At 36.4% G+C, this 20704-nt stretch overlaps 2 protein-coding genes and 1 pseudogene across 3 annotated transcripts; 1 reads left to right on the top strand and 2 right to left on the bottom strand.

The window, feature by feature from the left end:
• Window positions 1–314: 314 nt before the first annotated feature.
• On the bottom strand, window positions 315–2328 carry LOC145058699 (F-box/LRR-repeat protein At1g67190 pseudogene; annotated as a pseudogene).
• A 3505-nt stretch (window positions 2329–5833) lies between these two features.
• Window positions 5834–7182, bottom strand: LOC145059066 (cytochrome b-c1 complex subunit 9, mitochondrial-like). The gene is made up of 3 exons (XM_079006935.1): window positions 6975–7182; window positions 6229–6276; window positions 5834–6103 (listed from the first exon to the last, which is right to left on the bottom strand). Exons 1-3 carry the CDS (start codon window positions 7089–7091, stop codon window positions 6056–6058), a joined length of 213 nt encoding a protein of 70 aa, XP_078863061.1. The 5' UTR covers window positions 7092–7182; the 3' UTR covers window positions 5834–6055.
• A 10691-nt stretch (window positions 7183–17873) lies between these two features.
• LOC145058478 (ferredoxin, root R-B1-like) lies at window positions 17874–19232 on the top strand. 2 transcript variants are annotated; one of them, XM_079006378.1, is made up of 2 exons: window positions 17874–18028; window positions 18683–19232. In XM_079006378.1, the coding sequence occupies exon 2, from the start codon at window positions 18689–18691 to the stop codon at window positions 19151–19153; it is 465 nt and encodes a 154-aa protein (XP_078862504.1). In that variant the 5' UTR covers window positions 17874–18028; window positions 18683–18688; the 3' UTR covers window positions 19154–19232. The 2 variants fall into 2 exon arrangements, with proteins under 2 accessions (XP_078862504.1, XP_078862505.1); XM_079006379.1 differs by lacking the exon at window positions 17874–18028 and adding an exon at window positions 18178–18427.
• The last annotated feature ends 1472 nt before the right edge of the window (window positions 19233–20704 follow it).

Below are 20704 nucleotides of genomic sequence, written 5' to 3'. Positions count from 1 at the left end.
TTCATAAGTATGCTTTATTTTGCATTAATAAGGGATATCTTTTGGACAGAATTATGCATTAATCTAAGTCCCAAAAAAACTTGAATTTTTTCCAACCCTCCTATTTCTTTAACAATTACCATCCTTTTCAATCAATAAAACCAAGATAATCAAATAATACAACATCAAGAGACTTTTTAACCCTTCTTGACCATTTCATTTCAAAATGTTATCAAGTCTTCCTTGAGCTTTGACTTTTGGGATTAAGCCAGAAATAACGTTGTTGTCAATAGAACAAAAATTGTAATTCGTTGTTGTCAACAGAACAAAATGTGTAATTCCGTTATCGCACCCCATAAAATAAAAAATAAGAAAGGGAAAGGCATGTGTTCTCATCTAAAGACATGTGTTCACATCTTCCGTATATATAAAAAGACAAAAATACCCTTTTCACCCCGTCAACCCACATTCCAATTAACAAACACAAACTCAAAATGCAAGAGCCAAAACATACACACAACCTAATAGCACAAACAAGGGGCTCTTTGGTAAAAAAAAATTATTCATATACAAACTGAACATCAACATGAATGTATTTTCTCATAAGTTGAACAATGGAAGAAGTAAAACTTGCCAACATATGACACTCTACATGTGTTTTAGACTCTGAAACAACTCCATGAATAATCAACTTCTTCAATCTCCCACATCTTCTAAGCAAACACTCAACCCAATCCACAAAATGTTCATCAAGAATCATCCATCCAAGATCCAAAACACTCACATTCTCAAATGCAGATTCACCCTGCAAACTATAATGAAGAACACCTTCTTTCAAATCATCTCTCAAATCATAACTCAATGCAAGATACCTCAAATCCGGAAAACACACAGCAATCGACTCCAAATCAACAAACTCAACTTCATCATCAAATACCACGTTCCAGAGACGAAGGGTTTTCAATTTTGAACATTTTGAGATTATTTGGTAGAATTTTGACCAAATTACTGTGAAATTGCTGACGTCGACTACTTCAAGGTCATCCACAGGATCGAAAATGTCGAGATGGAGGATACTTACATCGTGCATTTTGAATTGCTTTAAAGTTCCCTTTCCAGAAAGCTCAAAAAGCTCAAATGCGCAATCTTCGAGGTGTATTTTCTCCAGGGTGTCGGCTTCTAGACTGAATTTGTCTAAACTTATGGCTTTCACGTAAACTTTCTTCAATGTCTGACTCGTCAATTCGACTGTTACTTGAGCATCGGTGATGGCGATTTCTGGACTTATGAGCCCTAAAAACTCGATCTTGGGGCAAGCTGTGAGGAGTAGATTCAGATCTAATGATGAAATACTGACGTAACTTAGAGAAAGGGATTTCAGAAAAAGGAATCTTTGGTAATTTGGTTCAACCCCAGTGATTGAATTATGAGCTAGAGCTAACAGTTCGAGCTTTTGTCGACCACAAATGTCGAGAATGTTTACATTTGGAGTTGTACGGACGTTGTAAAAGAGGCAACGCAATGTTTCTCTTGTGTACATCAGCCACCCGATGACGGCAGAAGCTGAAAATTCGTCGACGTCGTCCATTAAAATGGAGAGACCTTGTAATCCTTTGGTTTGGAAGATGGTTTGGGTGATTAGTATTTCGAGTCTACTGGTTGTGAGATCACGGAAAACAGGCCAGTCGTCGGAGTTGAAGGAGAGCATATGGAGATGCCGGTGACAAGCTTCTCGCCATTTTTTACATGTCGTTGAAGCAATTACGACGTCTCTGGCTGCCCCGAGACGGGAGAGTATGTTGCCGATTACTTCGACAGGAACATGATCCATAGAAAGAATAATCTCGGGTAGGAAGTATCAAGTATGAACCCTAATTCTAAAATGGGAAGAAGCTAAGAACAGGAGCTATGATTATCAATAGTATTCGATAATTCGAGATTAGCATACCGAATGATAAGAATTACACAATTGACACAATTCGATAAATAATGATCACATCGAAAAACCCTATTCAACGAGAAACTATTGATACACATTGAAGAATGGGGAACTTGATAGGTGGGTTAAGGGTATTTAACCTGATTACTAGATACAAACCCATATATACAATTGGAAACTACAGAATAATTGGGGGAAAGAGGTACCGGAGAGGATGGATGGAGATTGGAGGGTAAGGTTGCGATAATCAACAGGCGGCGGCGATCGGTTTTTCTGCAAGTTGGTTGACGGAGAACGGCGGACATCGAAGTTGGTGGGGATCGGCGACGGGTGGTGCAGATGGATTAAAGGATCTGTCCAATATTACGCATGGTAAACGTCAAATAATACTCGAATACTATGAAACTGATGATAATGATATTGATAAAAGATAAATATGTGTAAAAAGATAAATATGTTTAATAAGATGTTATATTATTAATTATTAGGTGTGAGACCCATGTATTATATGGGTTTATTTAAAAAAAATACATAAAATTCAAAATATTTGAGAAGTTTGAATTTATAAGAAAAGTAAGAATTAAATTATAAAAATTAAAATGTTTTTTTTTTCTCTTTTAAATTTAAACAAATAATTTAAATAAATAAATAAAGAAAATTAATGAAACTTTAATTTAGTAATTTTGAAATTAAAAGAAAAGTCCATTAATGAAATTGATATACATTTATTATTAGATTAAATAATATTTGGCATTTAAATAATATTTGGCATTTAATAAAATAGAAAAACCATAAAATGATAAGTGGAATAAAAATTAATTTAAAATTACCATAAAATTACATGTAGCAAATTAAATAAGAGTATGACAAGTGGCAAAAAAAACATTCATTTATTAGAGTAGAAGATTGTGATTATTATTTTCCAAGTTTATTGTTTTCATCTACACAACTTATCAATAGATTAGTCCATATGTTTAACATTTCTGAATTATTGATCTCATTATTCTCTTGTGTTAAATTGATTAATTATATTAGTTAAGTAATCATAAGAAAAAACTATTTCATAGAAAGAATATCGACATTGTAGCAATTATTGGTGATTTTTATTTTGGTTAATTTGAACAAAATTAAAGAAAAAAATATAACTAATAGGATTGTTGACTATATAGTTAAATATGATTGATAGATCTTATTGTTTAAATATGTAATACCAAAATATAGTGGTGTTTTTACCTACAATATGCACATAGTTAGGGTGAGCAAAAACCGCACCGCAACTAAAATTAACCGCAAAAACCGCAATCGAAAAACTGCAACCGCAATAAAAACCGATGGTGAGGTTTTCTATTTTCCAAAAAATGCAAATTTGCGATGCGGTGCGGTTATTAGTTTCCAAAAACCGCAAAAAAAACCGCACCGCATATATTATATACAATTTTTTTATCAATTATTAATTTACTAGGTGTGAGACCCATGTATTACATGGGTTAATTTAAAAGAAAAAATAAATACAAAATTCTAAACATTTTAGAAGTATGGATTTATAAGAAAAGTGAGAAAATATTGAATTATAAAAATTAAAATGTTTTTTTTTTCTCTTGTAAATTTAAACAAATAATTTAGATAAATAAATAAAGAAAATTAATGAATCTTTAATTTAATAATTTTGAAATTAGAAGGAAAGTTCATTCATGAAATTGATATGCATTTATTATTGCATTTAAATATTATCTAGAATTTAATAAAATAAAAAACTCATAAAATGACATGTGGAATAAAAGTTAATTTAAAATAACCACAAAATTAGATGTGGCAAAATAAATGAGAATGTGACATATGGCAAAAAGATCCTTATTTATTAGGGAGGATTAAATATTAAAAATAAGACAAGTTTCATGAATGAAAGACCGATAAAATACTAGAAGACAAAAGTGTTTGTTTTTTCTTATGTTTAATTTTATAAAAAGGATGAAATTAGACAATTTTAAGATATTTATTGTTAATTACTATTGATTTGACGTTTTTAAGATATTAGTTGTTTGTGATTTAAGTTAAATACTTAATTGTCTTATACATTATGGTTTTTTTTTATTATTACAAGTAATATGTTTGAACTCTTAAAACTATTTGAGCTCTAAATTGTGGTTAAAAACCACACAAAATAACCGCACCAAATCTATGTGGTTAATAACCGCAACACAGAAAAAACAAAACCGCACCGAAAAAATAACCGCCTAACCGCACCGCAAAAATAACCGCATCATGTGGTTTTGAAAATGGATTAACCGCATTTGCGGTTAGTGGTGAGGTTTTGGCTAATAACCGCACCGCGCTCACCCCTACGCATAGTTACTTCAAATATGAAACATGCCCTAATCCTTTTGCGAGACTTGTGTCAGTCAAAAAATTAAAATTCATTGGAACTAAAAGCGGTTACAAGAAATTAATCGAGAATGAATTATGGTGATCTGGATATGTCCATTGAATTCATATAGACGCATACAAAACAGATCTCAGGTCGATGCTTTTTTTTTGGTCTTTGGAAAGATCAGAGTCTAAGGTGATGTTTGTTTTGGAAGTGGTTAAATGTCTTTTGTCTTTTTTCAAGTTTGCGGAAAAAGACGTGCACTTACGAAACGTCTACGCGCTAGAAGGAAAAATTGCTCAAAAAGTACTTTTGTAGAAAAACAAACGAGGCCTAAGTCTTTTTCCGGTCTAAACCAGTTTGGCCTCGTGGTCGTTCAGTTTGGATTCATGTCTTTCGGCCGGATTTTGGCTTTTACGATTTAACATTGTTTTTCTCCGTTATAATGATGATGTTGATTGAATGAATTAATTTAAACACAAGGATGATGTTTGATGTTTAATAAATACAATGATAGATGTTTTTAATAACTAAGAAATTAGACTAAATATAAGGATGATCTTTATTGTGAAGAAAGAAGTCATCCCACATCGAGAAGAATGAGAGAAGAGAAACTTGTGATTAAAACAGAAGGACTTAGCAATTTGCCATCAATATGCTCGCCTGTTAGGCGAGGGAGTGGTGCCACTGAAACCGCACTCCCTCCTATGTCACATAGATGCCAACTCATATTTTTTCTCATTTCATCAATTTGATACCATAGCAAGGGAGTGAGAGAATGGTTAGGAAAGAGAAAAGTAAAAAGAAAAGAAAGAAAATGATTGGTTGAGAGAGGAGAGAGAAATCAAATAAAGGAGGAGAGAAAGAATGGGGAGCGCGGTAGTATTTGGGTGAAGAGAGAGAATATGCGGTAGAAACCGCAGCGAGGGGATGGTGTTTTGGGTGATGATGTGGCGGATTCGCTGTTGAAATCGCTTCCACTCCCTCTAGCCTTAGGGAAGTTAAGTTTTATTTAGGCTTCAGCTTTAAGACCGATGGATAGCTAAACATGGGGACCACGATTGGTTATTTTGATATCAGGGACCGACTCACGCTGACTTGAACCCGCTTTAAGACCGATTGATAGTTAAATAAAGGGACCGACATGTTTAGATCGAAATTAGACTGCTCAGACTTAGACCGGTCCTAGTCCTAGATCAGGACCTATTTAGGTCCTTTTTTAGGCCGGTCTAAAAAGTTTGTCGATATCCACATCTAATAAGATATTATGAGGTTACACTAAAATGAGTGACTTAGAATTATGAAAATATAAACTTAGATAAGAGGGTGTTTAGAAGTAGTCTTATTCACTAGCTTCATTTTAAATGTTGTCCTTGCTATGTAGGTTTATCATTTTAGCTTGTATTGTTGGAACATGCTTCATGCTTTTAGTTTGCAATATTTTCCCACTTATTACCATTGCTTGTATTCCCATTTTCATATGTAGGAAATCACCTAGTTTGGACTTTGGACTCACATTTTTTTTTAATGTCTAATATATCCAGAGCTAATTAAGAAATTGCAACAGGAATTTTATAAATTAATTAGACCAAAATTCAAACAAATCATGAGAATTGCCTTCTCTTCAAAGTTGAAAGATCTAATTCTGGTAATACCACAACCAGTTTGTCCCAAAAAAAATATCATCACTTATTATCAAGATTCATACAATTTATCCTTTCAAATATCCCAAAATAGGATGAACAAAATAAAAATCACATTTGATGCCCACTTCATTCAGTTGGCCTCTGTCCCAAAACAGGAATATCCTCATACCGTTTCTGCATAAATAGAATATCTCTAAAATATTAGATTCAAAAAAAAAAAAAAAAAAAAAAAAAAAAAAAAAAAAAAACACAAGAAATCACAATATTTATCATACAAAATAAATAAAACTGGACATTACCCCAACATTGTTATTCTCCCAGAGCTTATGAACTCCATAGTCAACTGCCTGAAACACATAAATCATAACAACTCCATTACTAAATCACATTATTTTGTTATCTTTCTTGATAAACCACATGTAATTCACTAAACCACCATTTTTAGGGCACCATTCTTTAAAAAAAAGAACTCTCATTTAAGTCATTTATGTTGATATCCCATTTGTAATTTCGATAATCAAAGGCAAAACCATATGGCACTGTATGTCAAAACCCTACATTTGTTCCCCGAAATGTTCCTCCATAATAATCATCAAGGCAATCAAGGTAGTTTCAGCTAAAAGTTGTTTTTTTTCCTTAACCTAAAATCATAGATTCAATGCTACAATATGATATATCTATCTTTACAACGTATTAAGATGTTTATTTCCTTAATCTATAGGTCAAATCTATGAATTAGTTCCTAGACGCAGGCAAAATGCTTTGCTCCAACGTTTCGAAATTCTAAATAACATGGATGAGGAAGATGAGATGGAGTCAGACGTTGGGGAAACAAAACAAATCGATTAAATTAGGATAAAGAAAGTGATTCATAGATGAAAGTTAATGATCCACAACAAAATCAGATCTAGGGCGACAACAATCCACTCTATGGACATTAAAAATTCAAACCTGAGAACCTGATTAATCTAACGGAAAACAGAATCGAGGAATATGTATGCGTATGTGTAATATATATAAGATTAGAATGGATCAGAACGCTAACCCGTTCACCGACGAAAGCACCGGCGATAACGAAAGTGACGTAGACAGAATTACGGCGCATAAGGACTTTGTATAGTCCTTCGAATAGTCCTCCGGTTCTCCGAGCTGCCGAACTCATGGCGATGGTGTAATCTCTTCCTCTTGTTGACGGGATCGGAGCAGAAATGGTGTTGGGTGTTTGTGTTTTGGCCGGTCTAGGTTACTAACGCTGCCTTTTGTTCGTGGCAATTTGGTATGAACCCGAACCGGATCCGTTCCGGATCTATAGCTTAAGAACTTAATTGGACCTACGACTGAAGGCATGTAAGTTTTATATCATGAAAATTAATTTCTGTAGTTTTTAATAAACTAAGATATACAATAAGTAGGTTTAAGATACAAGAAGGTTACGAATTTTGCAATAAGAGCATTCACAATTCGTTAAGCTTTCTCGTTACATTCTAACACTAACTTATTGATTCAGAAAATGAATTGTTACACAAAAACATACAAAAAATTTCTAGAGATGGTACCAACACCTATTAGAAAATGAATTGTTACACAAAAACATACAAAAGATTTCTATACATGTTTTTCAAGTGTTTAATTGATCCAATATTAAGTAGTAAATGGAGGGTCATCAAACATTCTTTGCAGACGACATGCAGGCAGGGTCGGCTCAATCAGTTTAGGGGCTCTAAGCGAACAAAAAATTTGGGCCCCTTTAGCATTTATGTTATAAACACTCCTCATTTATCCAGCTTAGGACCGACAATAATAAACTAATGGGTTGTTTGATACTTGCTAATTGAGTTAGATCTGACTGAGTTAGAGGCATGACTGAGTTTGAAGCTCTGACTGGATCTGCTTCTTACTGAAATTATATGTTTGATTACCTCTCTGACTAAGTGTGTTAAATGCTGAATATGACTATTTTACCATTTTGTTTTGTTTTGTGCTTATATAACCAATAAAATCATATTGAACCATACTTGCATTACATAACTCCAAGTTTTCAATCCAATTGTATGGAGCTTCATAGCTCTATCCCACATGTAAATTAATAAAAATACATTACGCCAATCTAGTCCAAACTCTAATCAAAGTGCATATATAACCAATGAATTTACTAAATTTACATGACAAGAACAATTAACACATGTACAAATGTAACAATCACAAAATACCATATTCTAGCAGCCAACCCAAAATCAGCAAACTTCATCAAACCATTAGCCGAAAAGATTTAGCGGCTTCATACACGACCTTCAATGCATGACAATATTTAAGAGCAAAATCACTTCCTTCATTTTTTTTTGCTCTGAAAACAAACCATCTTCCTACATCTGATCAAGCAACCTCCCACCAGAGCAAACCATCTTGTATCAAATTTTGGCAGAGGCAAGATGTCACACCCCCGAAACCAGGATGGCGGAATCGTTCCAGGGTGGAGGACGTCATGTTTAGCATCACAACCATTGTACAATAGCAATCATAGTAACACAACCATTACAGTTAATATATATATATATATATATATATATATATATATATATGAAAAATGTTTACATCAATCTGAAACTTGTTTTAATTACACCAAAAGTATGTAAAATATAAAAACATGACTCTTATTGCTCCGGCTCCTCTAAATCCAAGAAGTACCTGTCTACCGATTTCCGAGACGTCCGTTTTACTTCCAGGTTTTGGAAACGGTTTCATGACGAGATGGGCACTTGTCTCCATTTTAGTACCGGTTTCATGACGAGACGGGCAGAGCGAGAGGAAGATTCAGACTCTCGAGGACATGCTTCGGGCATGTGTCCTAGACTTCGGTGGTAATTAGGATACGTATCTTCCACTAGCGGAATTTTCGTATAACAACAGTTACCACGCTAGTATTGACCGCCCTCCTTTCGAGATGCTCTACGGGAGGAAGTGTAGGACCCCGATTTGTTGGGGCGAGGTCGGTCAGCGAGTCATTGGGAGCACCGAGGTGGTGCTCAAGACCACATAGTTGATCCAGCAGGTTTGTAGCAGAATGCAAACTGCGCAGAGTCGGCAGAAGAGTTACGCTGACAGGAGGCGTTCGAACTTGGAGTTTCAGGTGGGCGATATGGTCCTCCGGAAGGTATCACCCTGGAAGGGTGTTATCAGGTTTCGGAAGAGGGGCAAGATGGGCCCCAGGTTCATTGGTCCTTTTAGGGTTTTGGCCCGGGTGGGTCCGGTTGCTTATCAGTTGGATCTTCCGGCAGAGCTTAGCCAGATCCACAACACTTTTGATGTTTCTCAGTTGAGGAAGTGTTTGGTGGATGAGTTAGCAGTTGTACCCTTGGAGGATATTCAGGTTGATAGCAACCTGAATTATATCAAGAGACCAGTTGCGATCTTAGATCGGAAGACAAAGACCTTGAGGAACAAGGTGGTTCAGTTAGTGAAGGTGCAGTGGTGACATCGAAAGGGTTCAGAGTGGACGTGGGAGACCGAGGGGCAGATGAGGGAGCATTATCCAGAGTTATTTTCAGATTCAGCAGCAGCAGACTTCGAGGACGAAGTCTAAGATAAGTGGGGGAGAGTTGTAACGCCCCATTTCTGGTATGTAATTTAAATTAAGTAATTTTCTTTTCTTATGGGGTACTCGACGAGTATGTAGCCCGACTCGTCGAGTAGAGTCGGGATTTGCACACGGTTTAAGTTGGCTACTCGACGAGTCCATATGCTGGGACTCGGCGAGTCCGCCTGTCTGGATGAATCCCTAATCTCAAGGGTTTGCACCCTATTTAAACATCTTATGTGCCCCAGGACCGGCCTCCCTCACCCACAAAGAGTCCTATATGAAACCCTAGCAATTCTTTAAGCTGCCTTGAGTGTTTTGTGCTCTTTGAAGTTTTGGAAGGAGAAGGAAGCAGGATCCAAAGGAGAAGAAGAAGATCCAGGCTTTTGGGGGTCAATTCAGAGCATATAGAGGTATTAAAACTCGAACCCTTGCTGTTCCTTCAATTGAATCTCCATAAAAGCTTAATCTAGTCACTTTTTGGGCCATTTATAGAGCTACTAGTGAGTGGGGGCATGTAGAGATAGAAGAACATCAGATCTAGTTATGTTTGAGCTCCAGAAGCTCAGATTCACCAGCTTTATTAGGCCAAACGCTCATGCAAGCCCTAGATCTACACTTTTGGCTTATTTAGGGCTTTTAATCCTCATTTGAGCATGCATGCACGTAAAGTTGGAAACTTTACGTGTAAAACCCACTCTAGGAACCCAGATCTATGAATTGAATGCCTTGGAATCGATAAAAATCAACGATATTGTTATGTCATGCAAGCAACTCGGCGAGTTGTTCATCAGACTTGACGAGTCGAGTCGCGAGTCCCCAAATTTATCCCTTTGAGAGATTACGATTAGAATCAGTGAGTAGGACGTGGACTCAATGGAATGGGACACGAACTCAGTAATCGAGGGACTCGCCGAGTCTACGCCCTGACTCGGCAAGTCCAAAGCAATCTTCTTGCCTTAAGAAGAGACTCGACGTGTTCATGAGATGAGGATGGACTCGACGATTTGTTCATACAACTCAGCGAGTCGGATGAAGTTAGACTGGATGTCATTATCGAAGAAGAACTCGTCGAGTCTTTGCTAAACTCGACGAGTAGTGGATAAGAAGAGAGTATAGGGACTCAACGAGTTGGCGGCCCAACTCGACAAGTCTGGTCAACTAAATGTTGACTTTGACCAGAAGGTTGACTTTGACAACGGGTAAAATAGTCATTTTACCCTCAGTTCAGTTTTCGGTATCTGATTTAGTGTTTATGGGAATTGTAGCCGGGGAGTTCCGGAGCAGCAGTCATCCAGTTTCGGATTTAGCATTTCAGCAGCCAGAGTTCCGAGGTGAGTTTTCCTTCCAATAGGAACGGGTCTACGGCCACAATGTCGGCCCGTCTAGTTAGCAGTAGTTCCAGACTTTGGTCCGATGCGGTAGTTCAGTGTGCTTGATGTCTTTATGATTCAAGCATGTCTTTATGTTATGTGTTCCAGACTTCGGTCCGATGTAGTATGCAGTATATGTGTTTATGCTAGTTGATATGTTTATGCTATGCTATGTTATGCTCAGTCAGTTTCCAGACTTCGGTCCGACACAGGAGACAAGGTCCCAGTCAGTTTCGGATTTCGGTCCGATGCAGTTAGTTCCGGACTTCGGTCCGATGCAGGGGACAAGGTCCCAGTCAGTTCTAGACTTCGGTCTGATGCAGTTTCCGGACTTCGGTCCGATGCAGAGGGCAAGGCCCTGGTCTGTTCCGGACTTCGGTTCGATGTAGTTTCCGGACTCCGGTCCGATACAGTGGGCAAGGCCTAATAGTAGTTTATGTGTTATTGTATGGTATTTGGTAGTTTGGGGGAGCTCACTAAGCTTCGTGCTTACAGTTTTCAGTTTTGGTTTCAGGTACTTCCGCTAGCAAAGGGAAGAACTCGGGATGATGGCATCGCACACACCGCAACTTCAGTTTTATCCTGGGAGTTTATTTCGGATATTATTATGATTGATAATGTTTTGTTTTGACACAGTTACTATGACATTTGAGTTACTCATTCCATGGTTTTTATATATATGATACTCGATGATTTGATTTATTGTAATATTAAAACAAAAAAATTTGGGTCGTTTCAAATAGCCTTTTGATGTTTGATTCATATTAGATAAAGAAGGGTTATCAAGGTTATACAGTTAATGATTTGATTTAACAAATCACGTGATATACCCACCATCTGATTGCTAACAACTATGAGAATGTCTATCAAAACTCAACCTTGTTCTCGTTTTTTTCTCCAGACCTGCAATTTAGATTCAAGGGGAAGGGGAGATGTTTAAATTCTTTGTTCCATAACACCTAGAATTTGATTTCAATATGGCATTTTGTCAAACACATTTTCTACAAAATAAGACAAACTGTACAAACATAAATCAAAATATTCTAATAACATTAACCTTGGAATGTAGCATAATTTGAACACCTTTAACACAACTCTTGTATGAAGTGGAACACGGCCGGAGCTCAGGGAGGTGACATTGGACGAGGACGAGGACACCGCAGGGGGGAGGGGAGGAAGGAGCAACGAAGATGTCTAAGGTAAAATTTGCTTTTGTAGATGTCGCATTTGTCGAAGGTGGGAAAAGGAGAGGATTTCAAATAAGAACAATGAGAAGCCGAGAAGGGCAAATAAGGGCAAGGAAGGTTTTTTCTTCAGTCAACGACATTTTTTGGGGGACCGAATCAGCGATTTCAGGACCGAGTAAAAGGTACTTTAAGGCGGTATCAAACACCTGATTTGGACTGGGTCAGATTTTACCTCTTACTGGGCTCACTATGTAACACTCGGATTCCCAGGTATGATATTTTGTTCTTTTATTTTTGGGTTTTGTGGGGGAACTCGGCGAGTTGGCGTCTAGACTCGCCGAGTATGGTCGCGGATTTGTACGCGAGTTCACAGATAGACTCGGCGAGTTCATGAGTAGACTTGACGAGTCCACGCTGTTTAATGAAACCCTAATTTCCAGGGTTTGAGACCTATTTAAAAGGCCTTATGGCCGTCATTTGCAGCCACCAACCCCAGAGAGAAACCCTAAAGAGATCTAGAGCGTTTGTGAGGAATGAGAGGCCAATCTTGATATTTGGTGGGTGTTTTTGCAAGAAGGAAGTGTTTAAGGCAAGATGAGGCTGTAGGAGGTGCAATTTTTGGTGGTTTTGAGCTCATAGAGATTGCATTGAGGTATTATTCTCGGACCTTCTTCAGTTTTGGTGTTGATTCTTAGTGTTAGGGTTTTCTAAACCCTTTTAGAGATTGATTAAGTGGTGTATTTGGTCCCTCATCGAGTTTGTGTTCTGGATCTGGACCCAAAGAGGTCCAGAGACCTTAACCCTTGGAGCTTTATGAGTCATTTTGGAAGTCATGAGTTTGGAATGTCATTTTTGGGGCTAAATCACCATTTTGGACCATTTCTATGTTATATGTGTGTCAAGGTCCGAACTTTACGTGATTATCATGCTTGGGGAGGCCAGATCTATGATTGTATGGAACAGATCTAACCTCAGAAGTTGTTTTGAGTTTGTGCATGGCATGAACTCACCGAGTCCCAAGAACAGACTCGGCGAGTAGTATGAAGGTTGCCCGTTAATCACTCAGTGAGTGGACTTGCCGAGTTGGGGGAATAACTCGGTGAGTCAGGGAGAGTCAGGGGTTTGAGATCAAGTTGGAACTCGCTGAGTTATTCTTGAGACTCGACGAGTTGAGTCGGGGTGGCCCCGCGATTCATGCCAGGTGGAACTCGTCGAGTTAAGGGAAGTACTCGACGAGCCAAGAGAGAATCTAAGAGAGTCAGTGGACACGTGTAGACTCGTTGAGTCGCCCTTGTGCACTCGCCGAGTCAGGTCAAGTTTGACCGTTGACCTTGTTGACTTTAGGGTTGAGTACAGTTGTATTTATGAGGATATTACTTTATGTGATTAGGCGGAGGCTAGATCATACTTCTTCCGAGTCAGATATTCTCCGAGACATCGAGGTGAGTCTTCTCACTATACATTACCTAGAGTGGTATTATGTGATGACTAGAGGGTCTTATGTGTTATGTATGAGATTATGTGCTATGTGATATTTATATGTTGTATGATGATATAGACCGGACCGGAGGGTCCAACGAGCTACGGGACTGGAGGGTCCCGCTGAGACACATTGACCGAAGGGTCGTATTATAGCCTTGAGTGGCGTATGTGCTGTATGTGGTATTTTGGGGAATTTACTAAGCATCTATGCTTACAGTTGTTGTGTTATGTGTTTCAGGTACTAGTGATGAGCGCGGGAAGGCGCCGGCATGATTCGTACACACACGCATTGGAGTTTTTGTAGAGATTCTGGGGAAAAGTTTTGTGATAATAACATTTGATACAATGTGTTTGACATTATTTATGAATGAATGAATGTTTTAAAAATGAAAAATTATTTTGAAAATTTACGTTGTTACACACTAAGAGGTATATCAAATAGGGCCTAAAAAGTTTATAAATGGTGGAGTTAAATATTATTATTATTATGTATATATATACTTTGTGAATAAATGTAACGCTCGTAGATCTGGGCTAGTCAATTTAAGGACATCGAGCGTCAAAAATGACTTTTTTGGGTAATATTATTTAGATGGAGTAATCTTAACTAAGATGTAGTTTATGTTACGAGGTTTCCGAATATATAAAGAACGTCGAAATCCGAGTTATAACGAAGAAGTTATGACATGTCGAAGTTTCGCAACAGAACCGGCACGACACAGCGTGACCTAAATAATGAATTTACGTTAAAGAGATATTTATCCAAAACAATCTAAATGAGAATTGAAGATCTCATCGATAGTAGTGCAACGACGGAAAGACGGACGAAAACGGACGTCAAACGAAGGAGTTATGAGTTTATAACGGAGTTTTCCTGTCCCGACCTACGAAAAATAATATATAAGTAATATATTTATAATATATTAAAAATAAATTCAAAATTAGCCAATGGGTTCTAAACAAGAGTTGTAGAGCATAATCTCACCTTCGCGTCGATATAAAGAACGTCGAAAACGGAGTTCGTATGCGAAAGTTATGAATTTCTGAAGTTCGGGGCGCGAAACCCCAAAACTGTCAGATACCACGACGTGGCAAGTCTTGGGAGTCCCCCAGATGCAACTTGCGATGACGCATGCAGTGACGACTAAGCCCATGACGTGGAAAAAGGTGCCACTACGTGGCAAGGGCAGATTTTGCACTATAAATAGATTTGAAGGGCCAGCCGTTTCGAGTTGCTATTTTCTCTTCTCTCTCTCCCGTTTTACCTCGATTTACGTGCAAGAAATATCCCGAAGCCCCGAAGATCCCGAGAAGAAAAGAGTTTCCGAGCCGAAGCTCTGCCTGCGAGAAACCTGGTGTGTGAAGATATCCCGGTTTCACCGAAGAATACTACTCTTAGAGCTGTAGTGCTGTCCGATCATCTTCTGATCAAGTGAGTGTGTGGTCACTTTCTTCTAACACATAAATATGAAGTATTTTATAAAATACGTTCTATGTGTATAATATAAAGTTGTTTATATGTGTGGGTGTATAGTCCCTTTCATAAACACGAGTATAATACAAGTATTGTTCGAATGTATTAAGTATATGTTTGGGTGAGTGTGTAGTTACTTTCTTCTAACACATGAATACGAAGTATTTGCTATGAAATACGTGCTATGTGTTTATATATTATTTGTCTATTTGAGATGGGCATGGAATTGAAGTTTTATATAGGTTTTAAATGAGTTAAATTGTATATGTATTTTACATCTACAAATATGTTGGGTAGAACATGGGTAGACGAAATAGTTGGTGTGTGATGAAGGATGAGTTTGAGGATGAGACGAAAGATAAACCTCGGTAGCTATGGATTTAGTACTGTAAAGATAAGCCTCGGTAGCTATGGATTTAGTACTGTAAAGATAAACCTCGATAGCTATGGATTTAGTACTGTATAGATGAACCTTGGTAGCTATGGATTTAGTACCGTATAGACGAACGTTGGTAGCTATGGATTTAGTACTGTTAGATAGACGATGATAGCTATGGATTTAGTACCCGATGAATGAACCATAGCAACTATGGAATTAGTGCTTTACGAAGGAACCTTGGCAGCTATTGTCTTAGTGCCTAATAAAGAATCCTGGCAGCTATTGTCTTAGTGCCTATTACGGAGTGAACGAATAGATGACTCTTAGGGTAGACCGTTAAGAGTAAGCTAGATAATGGGGATGGGTAATTGGGTTGATTGTTTGATGATTGAATATATATATATATATATATATATATATATATATATATATATATATAATATTGTGGGTTGAAAACCCTATATGCTCACCAGGCTCCCAAGTCTGACCCACTCAGTTTAATTGTATCACAGGTATCGATACGAAGTTGCTTTGCACTAAGAGATTAAAGGAGATGTAAATCACTAGAGTAAATGAATGTACGTTCTGTTTATGCTTATGTGTCTGTATCGGAACATGACATCACGAGGTTTTATTATTTAATGAAAATACATTCTCTTTGAGAAATGTTTTGATAAGCTTTTATCATATCTTGTTTTGGGAACAAATTCCACAACCGTTTTCTTTAAACGATTACTCTGATTTTAAAATAAAGCATGAACAAACCGGTCTTTTCTGACCGTGAAATTTGGAGATGTCACAATAAATTTAAGACATAAAATTAATTTTTCTAGCTTTTTTTTAGATTCAATAAACAATCACCAAGACAACTGATATAAGTGTAGAAGATATGGATTAAGATTATACCACCCCTCAGATAATGTAAAGCTCAAATCTAGAAAACTGAAAATTTTGTTCCAACTTGATTCACGTCAGTAGCAATCAATCAGCAGTTAACAATGAAATCTAGAATCAAAAATATTATTGAAAAGGTTAACCCTAATCGGCTATTAAGCCTAAATAATGAAAAAATCAAAAGGGAAAGTGAAAACACAAACACATTACCGTTTCAGTGTCCAGTGACAACCTTGAATAGTTAAATCATCAATGATTTTGAACAATGGAGTCTATGGAGAGACCGAGAATGAAGAAGGAAGAATAAGAATCGAAGAATAGAAGGTATTTTCAGCGCCTATCAGTGTGGAGGAATCGAGATCGAAGATACCTAGAATCGAGGTCGGAGATGCCTAGAAGGCTAGAACTGAGAATCAGAGTTCGAGAATGGAGAAGAAGAAGAACATAAGTGTAATCGTAGAGAAGAATAAGAATAGGAAGAGTAATCGTCAGTTGTAGTTGATAAATACTTTTGATTTTTGGGGAGTCAGACGCGTGATCGATACAGAAGAGTAAACGTGTGAAATTGGATTGCGAATTAAGTGGGGCACCTTAAAAATTAGGGCCCTAAGCCCTACCCTTACTCAAATATACATAAGGCCGACCCTATATGCATGCATTTTATATAGGTTGATTCGGACGACAACTACATGTACATTAATTATTGTAAGCTATTTGTTAATTTGTAATGGAATATTCACTAAAATGACCAAAGGAGGCCCTTGTAAGTTCCTTAGTTGTCTTCTCTACAATTACATTAAAAAAAAAGACAAATTTTGTGAGGTTATTACTAATTTAAAGAAACAATACAAAATCGAAGAATATTTATCAGTTTACTTGATATAACTCATCATATATGCTACATCACTATCTTTATTTGCATTCTCTACATTGTCTTCATCAAATGACATCCTTTATGAATGTTATGAGAATGTTGTGCTTTAGTATTTTTGTTTTCTCCATCGTCACATAGTATATATACTAGATAATAACAATATTATGAACAATTAGTGATATCTTTCGCGAGCCTTGTAAGTAACTGGATAGACGTAATACTAACTAAAAAAAGAGTAAATTCTACAAAATAAAAAATCAAAATTTTACTTGATAAGCGTAAGTTAGCGAGTAGTCCAACATTTTTTTATGGGGATTACAGCTTTCATAGTTAAATAAAATTTTGACAATTTTCTAAAATATTTTAGAATCATGTCACTCAATAACTCAAATTATAAATCATTTAAAAGCATGATTTAAATTAGGGTCATCATTTTTTATACCGAGTTATCCAACATTATTTCGTAGGAATCACAACTTCTATAGATAAATAATATTTTGATGATTCTTTTAAAAAATATTTTAGAACCATGTTCTTGAATAACTCAAATTATAAAGAATTATTCTATATGTATCTTTACAATTGTTTGGTATACCTATGAATAAGTGAATATGTGTTTGATTTTATATGGGTATATATAATATAATAACACCTTTTAGTCTTTTACAAATCACTTAAAAGCATAATTTAAATTATGGTCATCAATTTTTTTTTATACTTGTTTAGTGCTTAGCACACTCATACTCTACAAGATTCCTCTCTCCAAAGATACAAAACTCTATCCCCCACTATAATCCCTTCTCATTATTTTAAACCTTTCTCTCGATTCCCTGTTTAGCTGCAGTTCTCTCTACAATCTTCTGTAAGATTCTTCACTAACGCTTCTTCTCTTCTAATTTTCCCTTTCATCGTCATCATATATATTCATATACGATTAATGTAATTATGCTACTTCTTTACCATCGATCTCTTTCATTTTCGTACATCTCGTTGTATTTGTGTATTCGGATTTATGGGATTTCTCTATGCGTGATTATGCACTTGATGGAATTTTCTACGGATTTAGTTGAATTTGTTTGTTTTCTAGACGGATCTGATTCGGTGACTCGCTTTTTCGACTTATGTCAAATCATCGCTTTCACGGAATATCCGTACACGAGAATGTGCTGAATATCTGTGGAATTTGGAGCACTCTCTCTTTTTTAGTTTAATTTTCGTGATTCACATCGATAGTACACTGATTTTGATCCTTCTTTTTGAGGTAAATCTATGTCATGTTCTTCAATTTCCAAAAAGGGATTACAAAAGCTTACATCGCTTTAAACCCTAATTCAACCATTAGGCGTCCTATCTAATCTGAGCTCTTATATTCGATTCTTTCTACCTTTTGCATTTCTTTCCCCTTTTTGTCAATCGAGTGTTGAACATCCAATTTCTTCATTGTTTGACTGATTAATGTAATTGAACATTGAATTGTCTTCTCAAATATTGAAGCTTGATGTTTTTTTTTTTTCAGGTAATCATGTCATCCATAATTCTTTCTACACCATCCATGTTCAGAATTGCACCCCAAAGCTACATCCCACCTTCTGCTACATCACTTCCAAAACTCCAATCATGTCTTCCATCACTAAAGAGCGTCTCAAAAGCTTTTGGATTGAAATCCAGCCAATTTTCAAGGACAACTGCCATGGCTACATACAAGGTGAAGCTCGTTGGACCAGATGGAGATGAAAACGAATTTGATGCACCTGATGATTGCTACATCCTTGATTCTGCTGAAAGTGCAGGGGTTGAGCTTCCATATTCTTGTAGAGCAGGTGCTTGTTCCACCTGTGCGGGAAAGATAGTTGCAGGTGCTGTTGATCAATCCGATGGATCATTTCTTGATGATAATCAAATGAAGGAAGGTTATGTTTTGACTTGTATTGCTTACCCTACTTGTGATTCTGTGATTCATACTCATAAAGAAGCTGATCTTTATTGAGTTCTTGTAGTTGTGTGTCTTTGTTGTGTACAATCGAACCTTTCTTTGCATTTTAATTATCAAATGGTAGTTTGTGCCTTGTGGTGGTTTTATGATGCTAGAAAAGTGAAGAAAAAAATCTTGTGGTTGATGAATTTTCAAGTCTTGATAAAAATATGGATTTTGAAGTCTTGATATTTTTAACAAGAGAATTTGGTTTTGGGCCAATATTGTCGTCAAAGTTGAAATGAAAAAGAGATTTTGGTTTTGGGCCAATATTGTGGTCAAAGTTGAAATGAAATTGTTTCATTGGGCCAAAATCTTTAACATTTGTTTTGTTCTTTGAATTGGGTTATAGTCTTCTAGAGGTAAACAAAGGCCCGATTATGGAGTTTGGACCAGGCCCAACCTGTACTAGGATTTTGAACACTACCGGCTACTGGTTTTTGTCTTTTTTTTAAAAGCCGGTCTGAGTACTAACCAATTTTTTCTATAACGGTTTCAGTTATATTTGGTTTGGTTTTTTTGGTTTTATTGAAGTGAAATTGAGCTAAACGGTTCATTTTGGTTATAGTAGAAAAACCGGGGAAAAACCGGTTTTAGATATTTATTACTAAAACATATTACTAGTTGACATTTCGGTTGTTACATAGAAGTTGGGATGAGATTGGAACCTCTTATATGAAATTGGTTTGAAAAATGAATTTTATTTTGTTATTTTGATTTTGAAAATTGTAATAAGAAGTTGGGATGAGATTGGAACCTCTTATATGAAATTGGTTTGAAAAATGAATTTTATTTTGTTATTTTGATTTTGAAAATTGTAATAAGTAATTGCAATACAAAATTTAACTTACAAACATAAAACATAGTATTTCTAATCAAAAGTAGGTATGTTTTCAAAGTTGTATTGTATTGCATTGCATTGTATTTCTAAATGTTGCCATCATTCATCATTGTTGTTTGATCTTGATCTCAATCATATGCCACCGCCTTGCATCGATCTTTATTTGTATCGCTCGACATTTCACACAAATTTTAACAATCTTTTATGTTATTTGATGAAACTTGGACACCGATGAAAGATTGTGATGACTACATTCAGATGTCATACTTGCAAGCGATTAGTCGATTAGAGAATGTTTTTGATTGTTGAGAGATTTGATGGTGTGATTATAATAACACATCCGTTACCTACATATATACACTAACAAATGAGGGGCAAAATGGTCTTTTAGGTTAAAAATGGCAATATGGCTGATTGGGAAAAAACGGCTAGTTTTACACCGGTTTCCCAAACTGGATCGACTCAAACTAGTTTTCATTGGTTCATGGGCAGGATGTGAAATCTATAGAAACCAAGCTTGAAATGGGATCAATTGAGTTTAAATTGGTTTCTTTGCTTGGTTATAAAGGCATCATAATTAAATAATGTTTAAAAGAATTCAGTTAACAAGGCAATGGCCCAATAACCGATTAGAAAAGCATGTTAAACTGTTACTGCTTTTCTTGACCGCACGTATTAAGGCTTATCTTTGTTACTGATGCGACATAGATCTCCGGGAGGTCTTC

The sequence above is a fragment of the Lactuca serriola genome, chromosome 6, assembly GCF_051521515.1.
Source record: "Lactuca serriola cultivar US96UC23 chromosome 6, Lser_US96UC23_V15, whole genome shotgun sequence".
Classification (NCBI taxonomy): Eukaryota; Viridiplantae; Streptophyta; class Magnoliopsida; order Asterales; family Asteraceae; genus Lactuca; species Lactuca serriola.
The sequence above is the reverse complement of the archived record's forward strand: the minus strand, read 5'-3'. Positions and strand labels throughout refer to the sequence as shown.